The sequence below is a fragment of the Poecilia formosa genome, unplaced genomic scaffold (assembly GCF_000485575.1).
Source record: "Poecilia formosa unplaced genomic scaffold, Poecilia_formosa-5.1.2 Scaffold20, whole genome shotgun sequence".
NCBI lineage: Eukaryota > Metazoa > Chordata > Actinopteri > Cyprinodontiformes > Poeciliidae > Poecilia > Poecilia formosa.
In genome coordinates, this window is record NW_006799959.1 from 390390 (window position 1) to 409189 (window position 18800).

The following is an 18800-nucleotide window of genomic DNA, read 5'->3' on the forward strand; positions in this document are numbered from 1 at the left end:
TAAAGAGGCCAAACAGTCTCTGGTGTAATTCACCATAAGGTTATATGCTGAGCGACAGAACACACACACACACACACACACACACACACACCCCGCTGTGCTTTTCTCAGAATATGTGTCAGCAGCTATCTTAACTGATAACAACAGGTTAGAGTTTTGTAAAATTGCTCCCCTGGTTTCATGTATTTACTTGTAAATATTCATTATTCTCCCATTTAAAAAACACAAATAAAACCTTAAACTTTAATTGAGCTAACTGTGCAGTCTAATTAATGAATCCCATTTTATTTTAAAATACAGAAAACTTTCCATCACAAAAACCCTTTTTGCTGCTAAATTATAGAATAAACAGACATATGAGCTCAACTACAGAGATATTTATTGTTTTTAATTCATTCACCCATCAGATTGGTGCAAAGTGCTGCTTACCCATTCAGCTCCTCGTCATTCATGGAGCTTCTTTGGAAATGTGGATGCTAACATTAGCATTAGCATCTCTGCTACATGTTATCATTGAGATGCTATCTTAGGCTGGAACAGCTTTGCTGGTAGGCTAACTCCTTTTAGCCCAACTTGAACATAGCAATAGTCTTCTCCAGCGTCCCATCAGATCGATTTTCAAAGCAGAGATTAATCCAACAGAAGCGGCTTCGTCGCCCGTCACTGTTAGCGGATGTAGCTTGTGCGTTAGATTTACTGGCGTACCAGAAACACAATCAAAAGGTTCCACACAGGACTCCATATTGAACCTGTAATCTCAGGTTTCTGACCTTCCTGAAGCACAGCCTTGTTTCATTTCCTTACAGAACCTATGACTGTTTGCTGGACGACCCTTTCAAACACGACTGGCCTCAGCTTCCTGAACTCCCCGGCATCAACTACTCCATGGATGAGCAATGCCGATTCGACTTCGGAGTGGGATACAAGATCTGCACCTCGGTGAGTCGATCCCTGAAGCTGTCCGCCTGCCCACAGAGTATATTCACCATCCCAAAACTATGTACTAACTGCCAGGATACAAACCGAGACCAAGACAAGACCAGAGACCCATTCTACATGACACAAGAAAATGGGAAAAAATAAAAACCACTTGGATACTCGGAGGAATGTCATTATTAATTCAAGCTATTCTTTGTTCTGCATCACAGTCAAACTATGCCGTAATGTGAAGTCATCCAGCGTACAGGAACCCAGAAACCTGTTGAGAAAGTTGTTACTATGGAAACGTGTTTAAAAACTAAGTTATTCAGGTCCCGTCCGTCACTTTTAGACTCATTGCAATAAGTTAACATTACGTGCTAAACCTTAAATGTTTGCCTTACATAAGAAAGGCTACTAATTGTAGCAAAACTCTACAATTAGTACTGTTTTGCTACTAATTGTCAACACTAACAACTAGATAACAAGGTCAGGAGAAAATTTTAATTTAAAAAATAAATAATAAGAAGGAAAGGGAAGTAGGTCAGCTATGCTAGCTTGACTTTGACAACCTTAACATGTAGATGTGCTGCAGAATTCACAATGTTTCAGCTCAAACAAAAAAACGTGACACACTGTTGTTGCGCAACACCCCCCCCCTCTTCTCTCTCTCTCTCTCTACTTCCCCTTGTCAGAGGAGGGAGATGTGCTACCAGTTCTCCGTCTAACGGGTGAATTGAGTTTCCTAAATCTGCCGAGATTTACCCTACCCAGAACTGAAGTAAACTCTGTTTAAGCTGGGTGCGAGAAAGACTAGCCTGGCTTCTAACGACCTCCATCCAGATGTCCCACCTTTTTCACCCTGTGAACTAGCCAGATAGAGCAGCCCGGAATCAGCTAGTTTCACAGAGCACACCTGTTAACGGTCGCTCTTTCTCTTATTACAACTTGCACTTGTTACTGAACCAGGTTGGTTTTAGTGACTCGGGCACACACACGCACACACACACACACACACACACACACACACACACACACACACATCAACTCTCTGACAGATCATCGGTAGAGCAGGTTTTTAATTAATTGGCCATCGTTGTGTTCAGACGATCACTAATTAATAATCACAAAAGTAAACATCAAACCTGAAAACATAAAACTGCGGCAGATTAAATGTTTTGTTCTTTCTGCGTTAAATGTTTGTGTGTTTGTTGGTGTTGAATCCTGATGCATTAGTGGAGCTGTTGTCAGTCAGTTGCTATGGCAACGGCTACGTGTAGCATAGTCGACAGAGGATAAAGAAAAATACAATTGGTTCTGAGTTGTTCTTGCAGACGGGTAGTTGGGCGCAGTTTCAGCCGTCTCTGAAAGCAAATCACACGTCACTGTTTGGTTTCTAATGGATTTTCACAGATTTAGTTTTTATGATTTATTACTGACATCTTGTTCCGCTCCCAGATAAACCCCAGCGCTTACAAAAACACGTAATTAGCAGTGAGTCACGTTATTGCTTAGATTTGAATCAATACATTTTGCATCTAATGAAAGGAGGGATATTAGCAAGTTGAACAATATTGTAGTAGTTTAGTGATATTTCTACAGTTGAAGTGTTGAAATAAATCCAGTCTCTTCGACCAAAACTGGTCTCAGAGTCCTGCAACTCTGAGTGGCGTTGCATCAAAAGGAGGAAAGATGGGCTCTGTTGAGGATTCAGTCTCTGCTTTGAGAGAAATGAAATATTTTCCTCTTCAGACCTTTATTTTATGCCTTAAAAATGGCAGCAGAGACGATCCGGAGTTCCAGAAAGTCCTGCAGGAGCTTTCCGATGACAGCCTTCAGAGACTCTGACATCTAGATGTGAGCAGACTCAGGAGCAAAACTGGACGTGTTGGCAAGCAGCTGATGTGGTCATCTGCTCATTTCACCATGTCTCCGCCTGGCAGGCCGCGGACAGCGTGCCACTCAGCCTGTCACTGTTTACTGTCATCACGTCGTTTGGGTGGCGACGCTCGTTAGGCGCTGGTGTAACTTTAATTACTTATTTTCCTCAATTTTAGTAACTTTTTTTGTAATATTGGGAGTTCATAAAGTTTTCTCGTTTTAGACGTTTCAAAAGCTGGGAAGTGATTTCAGCTTCTTTTCATGGAAACGTTTTTCCTTCTGCTGTAAAATAAATTAACCTTACTCTGCACATCTGATGACGACTTTTATTGCGCCTTCTGAGCCTTGGTTGTGTTTTAATTTGAAGCTTCTTTCAGTGTTTCGGGTTTCCTAGCAGGTTGAAATCATGACCAGTGGTGATTTTCAGACCTCGGGGTGTTTTCTCTTTCCTAGTTATTTTGGAGGAATGCATTTGTTCGGGGTCTGAACCGAAACCTGGAGGGTGAGTGACTGAGATCGTGATTTGATGACTAACTGTTTGAGGTTAGATTTAGGCTGACATCGCTGTTGAATCATGTCAGATCGAATGTATGCCTTCAGTCGGTCCGCTCCTGCACTTAACTGGATCTTTTTGTGCATCTCATCCAAACCTTCATGGTGAATATGAGCTCCTACCATCTGGACAGAGAGTCAGGAAGCCTTAACGCAGAACCAACCGATGGACACATTTAAAATGTGATTGCTTTGTCTCTGTTTGTGCCAATCGTATATAACCAAGTGAAAACCATAAAATACACAGAAACAAAGAAACGTTCCCTGTAGGGCTGGGCAGCTCCAGGCCGGGAGGGCCGGTCTCCTGCAACTTATAGATGTGTCTCTACTTCATCACACGCGAGTCAAATAATGAGGTCGTTAGCAGGACTCTGGAGAACCTGACTGCACTGAGGAGGAGATTCAGCTGTTGGATTCAGGTGTGTTGGACCAGGGAGCTGCAGGACTCCGGCCCTCCAGGACCAGGACTGCCCACCCCTGCTGTAGGGACAGTAATGAAGTGATGGAGTATTTGGGCCAAATTAAGTTCTGCCAAAAATGTCTGAAATTTTTAGATTAATTTCACATCTTTACAAAAAAAACAACTTTGTTGAAAAGATATAAATTTGCCTGAAAAAGATTGAAGTTCCCCATAGTTAAAACTTGTAAGCGTCATTGTGAGACCAAAAACTCAGAAGGTTTTATAGATTATAAAGTTATTTTCAGCATAAAATAGGTGGAAGTCCTCTAAGATTGAAATATTAAACTTCGGAAATGCAAATCTGAATGTTTTTCCAAAGACCAGAACTCCATTCTGCTGATCAATAATCAATTTGGCTGTTATTGTTTATTTAAACCACATCTACAGTCAGTTAAATACCAGCCAGGCTTGTCAACACTGACTGATGTTACTTACCTTTTTATGTATTTATTTATTGGAAAATGTCCTGTGATTTATTTGAACAAAAGCTCAAAGTTTTGTCCTAATGCAGTTTTTCCTCGTGGTTTTTCCAGCAGATGTTTGGTTTTAAATGTTGATGGAGGCTATCATTTATTTTCTTGTGAATCGCACCATCTGTTATATTGGAAGCTGAGATTTTTTCTGAGTAACAACAGATGGAAAACAGCTTTAGGCTTTAGGTATTTACATATTCATTAATATGCACTGTACATGCTAAATAAATTATAAAAATAAAAGTAAAACTGGATCTCGTAGGGATCATTTGTCCCATTTCAATTCCCTCTAGAACTGACTTTTGTTGTGATTTGCCTATTTTTGAATGAAAACTGTAAAAACAGTAAATAAGCACATATTTACTCTCCTCACAAAAACATGTAAAAATTAATGTGATTTTCATCATAAGGGGAAAAAAATCCAAAGAGATTTTGTTGCTGTAGCAGAAGTGCAGCCTGGAGCTCTTGGAGAATCTGAGAATATATTGAATTTCAAATGTCAGAAATCAAGAATTCAGGTTAAGCAGAACAATTTCTAGATAACTTTAAGAGGTGCAAACTATGTCACAAAACGACACATCGTCTTTAAATGTGGTTAGTAAATAACAGATTAATTTCTGAACATGTGGAAAATGAGACGTTGTGAGGCAGAAAGTCAGAAAACAGAATTTAATCAGAATCACTGAACATACGTTAAGCTGCCATGTCAGCCTGTGTCTGATTCAGTCTGTTCGTCTGGTTCATTGCTCTCTCCGCTGCTCCTGCGTTCCTGGTTTGATTTTTCATTTGTGTTTTTCGTGAAAGCTGATGATTCATGCCGTCCTCCAGCGGCGAGCCGTTCTGACATAAAGGACTGCTGGCAGCCAATCAGGGCCGCCGGCGCCTAACAGGATGTCAGCGCTGAACGTCCTGTCCAGCTTTGGTCTCCAAAAGGATCCCATTGTTTCGCAGTCTAGTTCTGCATCTGTTTGACATCTTCTCCATTTTGATTTTACTCTGTAAACTTCTTCTCGTTCACATTTAAAAGCGCTTTTCCCTACGAAGGAGTACAAGAGCCATCGGAAAGAATAAAATACAGCCACGTTACATTTCTGACAAGAAACTCAGCAACTTCTAGGTTAACTTCACATATTTAAAGAGAAAAAATGTAGATATTCTGTCAGTTTGCAAAAACAAGTAACATTTTATGAAATTAAAACTGTCTGAGATTGTAAATATCTTCCAAAGTTTGGATGTGAGATCTGGGATCCTTTCTGTCAGAATGACATATTATTAGTGTTAAGATCCGTGTTTTTGTGTGTTTATTTTTGAGTTTTCTGTGTTCAGTCCTGTTTCCCTGTGAGTCTCTGTCCTGTCCTCCCCGCTGATTGCTCCCCAGGTGTGTCTCATTCCCTTAATTACCCCGTGTGTATTTAAACCCACCTGTTGTCTGTGTTCCTTGTCGGATCCTCGTCGTATGTATTGTGGTTTGTGTTTGTTCCGTCTAATCCGTTTGACAGTTGCTACCGGTATTTAGCTGGGTGCTTGTTCCTGCCGTGCTGCCTGCCTTGGACTGTTTGGGTGCTTATTCATCATTAAACCTTCATCATCACCATAACCTGGGTCTCAGCGTCTCTCCTCACCACCAACAACCTCACACCTTATGACAATTAGTACTTTAAAAAAAAAAGTCTTGATCTACCAGCTAAACTTTTAAAATATCCAGATTCACATCTCAGAAATTTAGCTCTTCAACTTCTGGCATTTTGTTCCTGCATATTTCTTAGTTGTAATTTTGTAAATTCATCATTTTAACCAATTATCAACTTTTTCTTGCAAATTTACAACTTTCCCACTTCAGAGAATATCCACGTTTTTTCTTTTGAATATGTGAAATTAATCTGAAAAATGTTGTCATGAACGAACACATTTCCACCAGAAAACTAAGAATAATTTCACATATTTGAAAGAATAAAAGACATAGATATTCCCTGGGCATCAATTTAACTATTTACAATATTAAAACTAGGATATTCTGTAAGATTATAAAGTCAGATATGTGTAAGAAAAAAAACACACATGTGGAAAATGTATATATACCAAAATGCAGGTGTTGATCTGGGCTGTTTCCTGGGTCCAGTCTGTCATTAAGGTGAAAAATCCCAAATACCTGCAGATCCCAACGGCCTCCGGATGATAAAGTTCACTCCCAACTACAAACTTGTTCATAAAGTCTCCTACCAAAGAGTTGCTCAGTGTCCCTTAAAGAATCCTCTCTAATTAATCTGATAATCTGCTCTGATCCCTGAAATATGGCAGCTACATCTGCAGAAAATCTCAAGATTAAGATCCAAGCAGAGAGAAACTTCTTCATCCTCCATTATTGTTGCTGCGTCGTTGTTCAGATAAAGAGAAATTCACCTGAAAGTCCTGCTGACGTTCGCCATAAATTAGTGGCTTTAATTAGAGCTTTAACCTGGTTTAATTAAAAAAGTAAAACACACAAAAAGCTTCTTCCATTGGCAGATTATTTTACTTATTACAAGACATTTTCCCAAATTATAAGTGAAATAATCTGCCAATGAATTAAGTACTTTTTCATGAATATTAAGGAAGTATTGACATAAAACAACTTAGCTTTGTCTCATTTCAAATGCACTGATATTTACACTAGAAACTAGATAAAAATAAGGAAGATTTTGTGTTTTTGCAGCGTTTTTTTAATGCATTTAAAATAAACTGCATTTGTTTGAATTAAAAAATTTGGGTTATTATTGCTGATAATTACTAAAGAAATCTCCTGACATGACCTTTTGTTTCTTTCTTTCCCTGTGTTTTAGTTTCGGACGTTTGACCCGTGCAAACAGCTTTGGTGCAGTCACCCTGACAACCCGTACTTCTGCAAAACCAAAAAGGGCCCGCCTCTGGACGGGACCGAGTGCGCTCCAGGAAAAGTAAGATCCGCTTACTGGGAGGCTTCAATGGGAGGTTTGGCAAAAATATTTCTAATTCATCCTGCAAGTTTTTTCCCCTCTAATCCACAAGAGAGCAGGTGAGCCGCAGCGCTCATCCAGCAGGAAGCGAATCCTGAGTCTGGGTTTGTGCTGAGCAGTGAGGCAACCTGGAAAACGATGTCTGCACTATATGAGCCAGGTTTGCTGAAATCAGGCTCCATTGTCTTGACTAAGTTGAAAAGAATCCTTCAAAAACACGTTTTTATAAATTTTACTATTTAATTATTAACAACAAAGGGAATAGTTAGGATCAATTATGTCTGAGTGCAGCAGCATGGCGCTTTACCCAGGGATTCAGAGGGAATAAAAAATGATGCACCAGCTGCAAAGCGGCAGGCGAGTTCAAACTCACAAAGATTAGAAACATAAAAAAAACTAGATACATTTACAACATATTAAAAAATACTGGAAAATGCTAAAAATTACACATGTGCAACTGAACAGGATTTAAAAACTGTGTTGAGCCAAACCTGACTTTAGTTCATCGCTCTGGAAAAAACTTAAAATGTATAATTGATCCATTTTCTGTAGCTCCATAAGAGAGAGGTCTATATCCAGCAGTCAGTGGGCTGCAGGCAGGAGGCAGCGCAACAGGTTGCCAAGTCATTACAGAGCAACGTAGAAACATAAAGTATAAACACACACACACACACACACACACACACACACCTACCTATCAGTTATTTAGAGCGGCCAGTGAACTTAACATGAATGTTTTTAGAGTGTGGGAGGAACTCTGAGAAAACCCACACATTTACTGCAAACTCCATGTATAATTCAAACATAATTCATTCTTGTTGCACGGCAACAGGCAACACTAACTACACTGTAAAAATATTTCAGTTGTACTTTAAGTAAAAAAAAAACATCTTGCAAGTTTTATATTTTAAACTTAAATGTGTGAGTTTGTGACAGATAAATGCACAGTGGTAAATTGTGTTAACTCTTTTATTCATTTTGTCAAATGTCCAAGAGTTGAGCACTGAAGAACAAACTATTTCCCATGATCGACCTTTTGAGAAAAACAGCAGCAATGAACGGAAACAATTAAAAGTCTAACTTTTGTGCAAAAACACCAAATTTGACTAAGTGTTTTGCTTTTTTTCTAGTGCAAATGTCCTGTACACTTAAAATTAAACAAAACTAACTTACAACAAACTTTTCAATGAGAAATAGGAGCTTGTGTTTAGTCAATAATTCCTTAATATAGATAAAAAGTGCTAGTTCTACTGGCAGAATATTTTTTCACTTATAATGCGACAAAAATGTCTTGTGTGGAAAAAAATGCGACGAATTTAAGGAATTATTGACTTAAAATGTTTTCCTCTTGATGAAAAGCTACTTGTAAGTTAGATTAGTCATATTTTGAGTATTATGATATTTTGCATTAAAACGATACGATATTTGGTGTTTTGCAGCATAAAATCAATCAGTGTTTTGCTAATGACAGTTTGAAATCACTTGTCTCATACTGTCGAGCGTTTTAGCTCTGAAATGTCGTGAAGAGTTGCTTGTGTTTTATTTCTTGCTGAGGACATAAATGTGTGATCTTACTGTAGCGTGCCTCATGTTTTCTGCCGCCTCTCTGTCGTCGTGTTTAGTGGTGCTACAAAGGTCACTGCATGTGGAAGAACCCCAACCAGCTGAAGGTGGACGGCGCCTGGGGCTCCTGGAGTAAATTCGGCTCCTGCTCTCGGTCCTGTGGAACCGGCGTTCGCTTCCGGACGCGCCAGTGCAACAACCCGGCGTAAGTAACGGGACGCAGGCAGCGTCAGACCTCAGAGAAGATTACTTGACATGAAAAACCAGAGCTAATCTGTGTAAGCATTTAGTCCTTAAAGAAGTCCTGCTTCTTAGTTTGTTTTCAGTCGGTGTAAAAATCTTCAGCTGCAGAAACTGACCGGATTAGAGATGAGCTTCTGTAACAAATAGTGATTTATTCTGATCCTTATATGTTAAACGTTTACTGCTATTTAAAAAGATAAATTAAAAAGTTGAAGTAAGCAGCAGAATTAAAAAAATGAAAGAGGAATAAACAACTTCGTAGAGTTCTTAATTAAAGCTGAATTCCTTACGGACTCATTCGTCCTCTGCAGTGAAACCAGAGCTGATGAGACAGTCGGGGTAAATAGAGTCTTTATGCAAAGATTTGCATAATGAGTTCAGTGAAGATTAATTCCTGTGTGACTAATGTTGGCATTTTGTTATTAAAGAATCACAAATGTTCCATTTCTGCACTTTAAACCTGAAAGGGAGAATTAATTTAAGCCATGATGTCAGATGAGTTTTCTGCTTTTGAACTTAATTACCAGAGAAAAAGAAGAAGACATCTTTGTTTTGGTTGTCAGAAGATAATCGGGCTAATATTCGTCTCTCACTGTGCTGTAGACAAACTTTTCCTTTTTGGTCTCAGATGTCCAAAAGACTTTTTTGCAGAGCATTAAACTGCATAATTAAAGTTTTATCTATTTTGTGTTACCTTGTGAGACATGATGAACAGAAAAGAAGAAAACGACAGGAAGTAGTTTGTCACGCCATGTTTTTACGCATGAACAAACTTATTCAGGTGTGATTTTAATCGTGTTTCTTATCAGCAGAATATTGACCAAGTCGTATTGGGCAGCTTCTGACTGGTGAAGGAAATCTGCAATCAAACATGTTTATTGTCCTTTTAAATGGAGACAGCAACAGCTGTGCACCAACTTCCTGTTCCATGTACTTTAAGTGACACAGCGCCCCCAGAGGTGAGGTGCAGTACTGCTCTGCCTCACCCCAGACTACTTTCTTATATTTGAACAGGTAACAAGCAAATTTACCATAAAAATTTAAATCACACAGAAATAAATGTATTTAACAATGAAGTGGACAAACTGATCATCTCTTCTGATTTTACTTGACATGACTGTGGCTGTCCAGTGACTGTCCTCACTGGTTTCTAGCAGAAACTGAAAGAAAAGGTGATTTCATCTGGCTGGCCGCGCTGCTCTTTATTGGTTTAAAATGCTTTTGATGATCTGCACCCATTTCTTATTACATATTTTGAACTTTTGAGTTGAAAGATGGCGACTTTTCTCTCTTAGCATGACTTTTCACTAGTGGTGGTCATCTCAGTCACATCTGAACATCAACACCGAAGTGATCCAAAGCGCTTCAGGGGAAGCATTTTTCTCTCTTTGTATTTCAAATAACAATTTGTTTTCCCACCAATCCCTCTGATGCTGATCCATCTCCCTCCCACAGACCCTCCAACGCCGGCCAGGACTGTCCTGGAGTCAACTACGAGTACCAGCTGTGCAACACAAACGAATGCCCCAAGCACTTTGAAGATTTCCGAGCCCAGCAGTGCCACGATCGCAACTCCAACTTTGAGTTCCAGAATGCCAAACACCACTGGCTGCCGTATGAGCACCCCGACGGTAAGCCAGGGAAACCGGCAGCCTGCTGCTGCAGTGGGATGAAAATCAACGGTTTGGTGATGTGGCTTCAGGCTGAACCGAGGGGATCATTCACCGCCTTGTAAATATTGTTTATAGCTGCACTTTGATAAAGAATTTGTCTTTACATGTTTGTTAAAAATGCCAGGAATCGTCCATCCTGAGCTGCTATAACCTTCTGAAGAAACGCACCGTTCACAGAGTAACTAGTTACATTTACTCAGTTATATTTTCTTGAGTAACTTTAAAAAAATAATTTTATCATGAATTATTTTTACTCTTGAGTAAAATTTCTGGATTTTCTACCCACCAAATGAAAATCCTGTTTTAACCAAAAATTCACCAGACTCAGACACACACCTGCAGCTTTTGTTAAAGTTTTATAAGTTTTTATTGAAAGAAATTAATTTAGAAATATTTATTTTGCCTTAACTTTATAATTTGATTATGTAATTTTTAAATATTAAATGATTGATAGTCTGATCAGTTACTCATTACTTGTTTAGACTTTTTACCAAATACTTTTTAAATTTTACTTGAGTAAAAATATGTTGAAGTAGTGCTACTCTTACTTAAAAACAGTTTTTAGATACTTTACCGAACTCTGACAACTAAAAACAACCAATCAGAGCCAGGAGGCGGGTCTTAGTGCTGTCAATCATACTTGTTTATGCGCTACTAAATGTGCTAATGGTGGAGAAACAACTTTGGCTCACCTGAGATGAAGCAGAGAGCCAGAATGAGATTGTTAGCAACACATACACAAGCATGATTGACAGCATTAAGACCCTCTTGGCTCTGATTGGTTGTTTTTATGCATTTCGTCAGAGAAGGAGATCGATCTTTTCACAGATTATCTTTCTTATGTTATTCTGTCATAGTGACAGTTTTACCAAATAAGTAAAAGACCTTTTTGTTTTTATAAAGGTTACGTACCGCAGCTTCAAACTTTATAGCAGTTTGTTCTATTATCACCACCAGGTACAATGCATTGTTCTAAAATTTAATGCGGGAGACCATAGAGTGGAGGATGATTGAGAAGAGGAAGGATTCAGGTTTACTGTTTGGTGCATCAGAGTCAGTAAAAATCGGCTTTTTGTTTCATTTCCATCTATGAATCTTTAGACAGCCGAAGTTTTGCAGGATGACAAATATTATCAGGTTTTGTTTGTGACCACATATATCGTTTTACATGTAGTTTACATAATTTTTTCTCATGTTCTCTATAAAACTATCTTTATATTGAAATAAAATTATCTGAATTCTGAAAACAATCAGTGGCGCTTTTAAGTAGCAATTAAAAATAGCTGAATATCATATACATTCTACCTTCTTTTATAGATTATTTTGAAAAAAATATATTAATCACGTTCGCACAGTTTACAGTTATGCATTGCTTTGTGTAGGTCTGACTCATAAAATCCCCCAAATTACAAATTTGAGTTTTGTTGTTGACAAAGCATCACAACACAGGCAGAAACACTTTGACAAAGTGAGACAATGTATTCTCCAAACACATTGTACTTTTTCTTCAATGTTTTTCACATTTTCACTGCTTGTTCTGCTTTGTACAATTTAGAGCCATCTTTAAAATTCACCCTTTGCTTCAGGATGATGATCCCTGTTTTGCTGCTGCATCACACATAATTGTCTATTTCGTAGCAGAAAATGTTTTTATCAGACTCCACTTTATGGAGCTCTTTACACCTGCAATGGTCTGGAGAAGCAAAGCTTCTTAACAAATAATGCAGTTTAATCCACTGAGGGAGTGGAAGGGAAGCAGGTGGAAAAGTGAAAGTCCACAGAAAACTGGGGGCTTTGAGAAATCTGTGCACAATTTAACAAAAAGAGGATAAAGAAAAGTTTAAGACGATCCAGATTTTTGTCAGTCAGTTCAAGGTTTGGAGAACCTGTTGGGTTTAGATATTCTTAAATTGTTTTTTATTTATTTGTTTTAAATGTCTTAAAATGTTGCAGATGGAGTTTTAGGACCATTGATGATTAAAAATAAAATCTGACCGAAGATTAAATAGAAAATATGCAGATGCATCTCCTAAATTTCTCTTCTTTTTTTTAATAGAGATTTATTTGACATAAATAAATACATATATGTAAGTGCCACACATATATGGTGTGGCACTTTACATCAATAAACAAAGAAAAAGAAACATAAAATGTTTAATTAATTAATATATTTACTACCTGCTGTTTTTAATCTAGGTAAACTTTTGAGTTTCTTTTTTTCTGGCTTTACGATTTCTAAATATATATGAAATTTATGCCTTTAAATATGGAAAAATGTAATTTTTTTATGGTTTTCTTTTAAATATGGGAAATTAATCTTAAAATTTAGCAAAAATGTACTCTCCTGTGACCAATTATTATTTTTTATTTTAGTTGTAATACCCCCATGTCGTACCAACACGATCATGTATTTTCACCATAAACTCCATCAGTTGTTTCTGTTTTATTGGTTTATATGATTATTTTCAGATCTCTTCATGCTTCAGTTCAACACTGTGGTGTTTGGCTGTTTGAAAGGATCAATATGACACAATTTCATGCCACTGCTGTGTCAAATCTACATTATATTAAGTGGAAATGGGTTTATTTTCTATGTGGCTCCTGACACAATATGTCGTCTTATTATGTGTCTGGCAGGTCATCTTGTCGACTTGACTATCAAATTATCTTTTATTCCCACATCAGATGGGTTAGAAATTGGATAATAACTTCCAATTTTGTCTGGCATCTGCTTTTGTGATATTTAAAACATATTTATTTGGAGTTATCTTATTGAGATTGGATCCAAAGAAGCAATAACTGCACAAGCAATCTAGGAAAATAATAATATTGAAAACATTTAGCACACTTAGCTTACAGTAAGTTGTATTTTCTAGATAAGTGCTAAATTATTTGGCTGTTTTGCAAACTTTCAGTTGACCTCTGTGTGGAATATTTGGTATCAACTAAAATTAGCGCTTTAGCATTAGCTTCCTCTAACCACTCTGTTGGTGTTGTGCTCTAGTGTTAGCAGTGCTAATGTTTATGATTAGTTCTTTAGGGTTAGCACAACTAACTCTGCAGTTAGCCTTTCCCACCGCAGCTGCATGAAAACACTCTTCAGGTGAATCCAGGTTTCCTTGGATTCTTTTTGTAATTAAAAATAAATTGGCATTGGACATTTACTGCACAGTCACTCCTGCTACCCAGTTTATATGAATGCTAGCCATGTAGTTGCTGCAGCAATCACTCAATATTAGCATCAGCATTACATAAGCTTTTGCTGAACTACTCACCTCTACATGTTAAATGCTCAAAGTGGCAGAGAAATATGACCTTATATTTAATTAATTTCATTATTAGCTATTTGATAACTCGCTGGGATCCAGTGTTTGTGTGTAGAGAGCATTTAAACTTATTAATTAATTAATTTGTTCATAATACTTCATAGACAGGACAGTCTCTCCAGGTACTCCGGTTTCCTCCCACAGTCCAAAAACATGACTGTCAGGTAAATTGGCCTCTCCAAATTCTCCCGAGGTGTGAGTGTGTCCTGTCTGTTTCTGTGTTGCCCTGCAACAGACTGGCGACCTGTCCAACCTCCTCTCGCCCGAAACGTTAGCTGGAGAGGAACCAGCAACCCTCCTGACCCCACTAGGGACAAGGGTGTAGAGAAGATGGATGGATGGATGGATGGATGGATGGAGATGGATGGATGGATGGATGGATGGATGGATGGATGGATGGACATGACAAAACTTGTTTGACAACATGGACTTTATTTTAACATGTAAGACATTTTTAACCCTACTGTGACACAGACTTCACAGTAACACAAGAAGCAGAGTAACAACAGATTATTATTAAGAGAAAAGCTCTTTCAGGCCATCTACCCACTTTCTGCATCAGCTTCATCCTGTCCACAGAGAAATGTGAGACATCCAGAACATGTTGTAAGAACATCAACGAGACGCACAGGACAGAGCAGCATGCTTACACGTCCAGTCAGGGGACATTTTCCCAATTACCTGACATTTATTTGATCTATGTGGAAAACCGAACAACATGGAGAAAGCATCAGCTCCACACTGAAAGGCACCAGTTCAAACGAGAAGAAAACAGAAGCAGCCATTTTCTCATCAAAGCCCTGCAGATTTCACGGGAGTAAAATCGTACAAGTAGGAGAGAAAGATTTCAAGTTAATCTCTGGTGTCTGATTGGCGATGCAGGCGAAAGTGAGCCACAGAAACTTACTGATGCTGCCATGGCAACCTTTGACTGCAGCTGCACAAAGCCCAGCTGCATTTAGGCTTTCACAGCTCACGTTTCTGTCACCGCTGCTAAAAACTGCTGCTGATGCAGTTATCCACATTTTGATTTACACATGACAACAGTTTCTGATTCACATCATAAAAAAACGAAATCTTACCAAGCATTCTGGCCCAGTTATAGTCCAAATATCACTTGGAATAAGACAAAACTAACTTACAAGCAACATTTTAGCATTTATAGTAACTTGTTTTAAGTTAATAATTACTTAATATTGATATAAAAATCCACTTGTAACATGGAAAAATGTCTTATGATTGAAATAATGGAACTAGAACTTTTTCATCAATATTAAGGAATTATTTACTTAAAACAAGCTACTATAAATGCTGAAAAGTTGCTTGTAAGTTAGTTTTGTCTTATTTCAAAACCACTAAGATTTTTCCACGAGAAACTGGACTAAAAATACTTGGTAACATTTTGTGTTTTTGGAGTGAAGCGTTTTAAAAATTGAAAAATCAGCACAAAATGGAAAAGTCTTTAAAAGAGATTGTTTAGAAATTGAGTTGGTATTAAATTGTAAATATCTAGCAAATAATTCCCAACACAAAAATATTCCATTCAGAAATAGTTGGACCTTCTGATTACAACAAAATCCGTCTAAAAACGATGCAGTGTGTTTTATTTTTTCATTACTGGCTCTGACTAACAGCAACCATGTTAAAGCTAAAGTTAGGTTTCTCTACTTTCAAGAGTAATAAGATATTTGAAACTAGACCAAAAATGCTCGATAGGATGTTGAGTTTTTGCAGTGTAGTAGTTTTATTTAACCAGGGTCTCTTAATGTCACTAACAAATAAACTGCGATCACTTTTAGCTCAGATATTTGTTTTATTATCTGGTCCATCTCAGCATCTGCGCAGACAGAACAAGAAACCCTAAATGAAACGATATGATGCACATATTTTTAGCAGGCGTGGGCATGTGGCAGGTTTTTGTTTTTTTTTGGTTCAGCCTGCAGCTGGCAGAGAATAAAAGAAGGAAATCCTGCCAGGAAGTGGGCCGCAGGTGAACATGCATGAGGTACAAAAACTGGAACATCTGTGAGAGATGAGTTCTGTTTGAGATCATATATCTGAATGAGATTTAAATATAAAAAAAGATTGAGGTTAAATGTGTGTAAACTTCTGTTTGCTTTGTATTTATGCCATTCAGATTTGGGATTTGTCAAAATAAACTGGTGTTTAGTTTTTACCTCCAGTCAGAAGAGTCTTTCTATTTCTCTGCAACTCTTCAGGGATTAGTGTTAATTTAGTGCAGATTAATTATTTAACTTATAATAATAAGTTACATAATAAATGCCCTGCATACAGGTTGAAAAACCTACTGAGTTTTTAACTAGCAGAGAAGGATTGTTACTTTACAGATGATTATTTTGGCATGTCATTATCAACAAGCATAGTAAGCAAACAGTAGCTGTGTTTCCATTGACCATGTAAATGCACAGTTTGACTTTTCAAAACTAAGTTTCTTTACGGAAACACTCGTTTTTCGATGAAACGTTTCGATGTGGTTTTCTGGTAGAAATTGGTTTATTTTCTCACAAACCTGCAGTGGAAACACTTCTTTCACATCACGAGTCACATGATCACCGACCGGATGTTGCTACTGGCAGAAACCATGAAGAAGAAGACAACAGGAAGTAGTTGGAGGATAATGGAGTTTCATATTTTTTAATAATTTATCACATAAGTAAACTTAATCGCAGAACATCTGGATTCACACTGAGATTTAATTACACAGGGAAACTCAGTTTGCTAATTATTTAAACTGTTGATTGAACTGGATTTTATTTCAAGATATCCGATTAAATATCCCGCTTTTTAGGAAAAATCATTTAAAATCCATGTAATTTTTTCCTTTCTGTGCACTACTTTATGTTTTATGCATCCACATATAAAATCCCACTAAAACACAGAATTGAAAAGCTGAAGTGTCATTATTTGTCTGTAAGCTCAGCATTACTTCACAGAGGTCAGCTGCTCCACATCCAGTCTGCTTCTGGTCTATTAAATATCAATGTGACATAAAAAGACATGAATAAAAATCCCCTTCAAGTTTCAAAGCCACGGTGTAGCTCAGTTTTTCATTTATTATTTTTTTGTGTCAGTCTTTGTGGAATAGTCAGATCAGAGCTTAAAGAAAATTTGAAGTTGTTGACGGGCAGAAAAGCTTCATTAGTTACAAAAAAGAGACTTTCCAGTTCACAAAAGAGCACAAAGAAATGTTCTGTAAAAATATCCCGTCTGACTCTACAGCTGAGTTTTCCTTCTTCCTGTTCGAGTTAAAATCATTTTAATGCAGGAGGAATCAGAAATGATGCTCTGCTGTCCTGCATCATGTAAGAACAGTTTGAAAAGAAAACCTTTGAAACTATTTATTTTTGGAAAACAAATACTAGAATAAAATAAAAATAAGAATTTTGCTTTGGGTTTGACATTTTGGAAACTGTTGGCTTAGACATTTAGCTCTGGTGTTGATGGACTGTTGTTCCAAATCCGACATATGAAATGTCCCCAAAATTCATTATCTGTCTCGATGTTTCATTACTTGAACATTTTGTTTTACTTTTTACCAATAAAGAGCCAATATTTCTCTCCAGTGTACGTCTTTGAAGAATCAGATGTTCCAACAGTTGTGAAAAAACAGACTTTAAATTTTGTCAGGTGCCATCATTAAAATCAATATAATTTCAATATGTTGATCAATTTTCCATGTATTATGTTTAAAAAGAAAGTGTAGACAGGTGGGTTTTAGTGTTCTTTAAAGGAACTCAGTGTTTCGGCTGTTTTTCAGTTTTTGGAAGTTTGTTCCAGATCTGTGGTGATTAGAAGCTGAATGCTGCTTCTCCATGTTTGGTTTTAGTTTTGTATTAGTTTGTATATGAACAAAATTGTCATCATTTCTCCATTTCAGCTCTAGAGAGTCGGACTCTCTGACTCACTGAATTCAGTTAGCTTCTATCTGTGTTTTTTTCCTTATTTATGAGACATAAACACTTCAGTCCCTTAATAAATCAGGCTGAGACGCCTTGCAGTTCAGCACTCTGAGCTGATTAATCATAAATAATGTAATAAATCCAGCGCAGTCTGTTTTTGAATATAGCAAGTTTCCTAAACAGGCTTCCAGGAAGAGAAGCTTTGAGCTAATTGTCTTGTTAGCTTGTGCTGTACCAGCTTCCTGGTGCTTTGTGTTTTGCTCCCACACACTTTATAGGATATTAATTAAGATTGTATCAAATGTTCAAGTTTATTAGAAGTTGCAACAAGGCAGCTCAAAGTGCTTCAGATCATAAAAAGTCATAGAACACCCAGTCAACTCTTGAAGCATTCCATCGTTAAACATCAGAATGTTGATTGATGTTTAGTTTATAATGTTTCAAAGGCAACTCAGGTGGGTTTGTAGCCTTGATTTAAAGGAACTCAGTGTTTCCACTGTTGTGCAGTTTTCAGGATGTTTGTTCCACATTTGTGGTGCATAGAAGCTGAATGCTGCTTCTCTATGTTTGGTTCTGGTTCTGAAGCAGAGCAGAACCAGAAGACCTGAGAGGTCTGGAAGGTTGCTATGACAACAGCAGATCTTTAAGCTGTTCAGTGATTTATAAACTACCAGCAGTGATTTAAAGTCTCTTCTCTCAGTGGAGGGACTGTAGAGCTGGGTGGTGTAGAGCTGGGTGGTGTAGAGCTGGGTGATGTAGAGCTGGGTGATGTAGAGCTGGGTGATGTAGAGCTGGGTGATGTAGAGCTGGGTGATGTAG

At 37.7% G+C, this 18800-nt stretch overlaps 1 protein-coding gene across 5 annotated transcripts in view; it reads left to right on the forward strand.

Annotated features, from left to right (window-relative positions):
- The window catches only part of adamts3 (ADAM metallopeptidase with thrombospondin type 1 motif, 3), a 144937-nt gene that overhangs the window by 88265 nt on the left and 37872 nt on the right, over window positions 1–18800 (forward strand). For all 5 annotated transcript variants that reach the window (XM_016669126.1, XM_016669128.1, XM_016669127.1 and 2 more), the window contains exons 10-13: window positions 807–939; window positions 7104–7217; window positions 8879–9024; window positions 10518–10693. In XM_016669126.1, the coding sequence (XP_016524612.1) occupies window positions 807–939; window positions 7104–7217; window positions 8879–9024; window positions 10518–10693 (569 nt within the window). The remainder of the gene's footprint in view (window positions 1–806; window positions 940–7103; window positions 7218–8878; window positions 9025–10517; window positions 10694–18800) is intronic.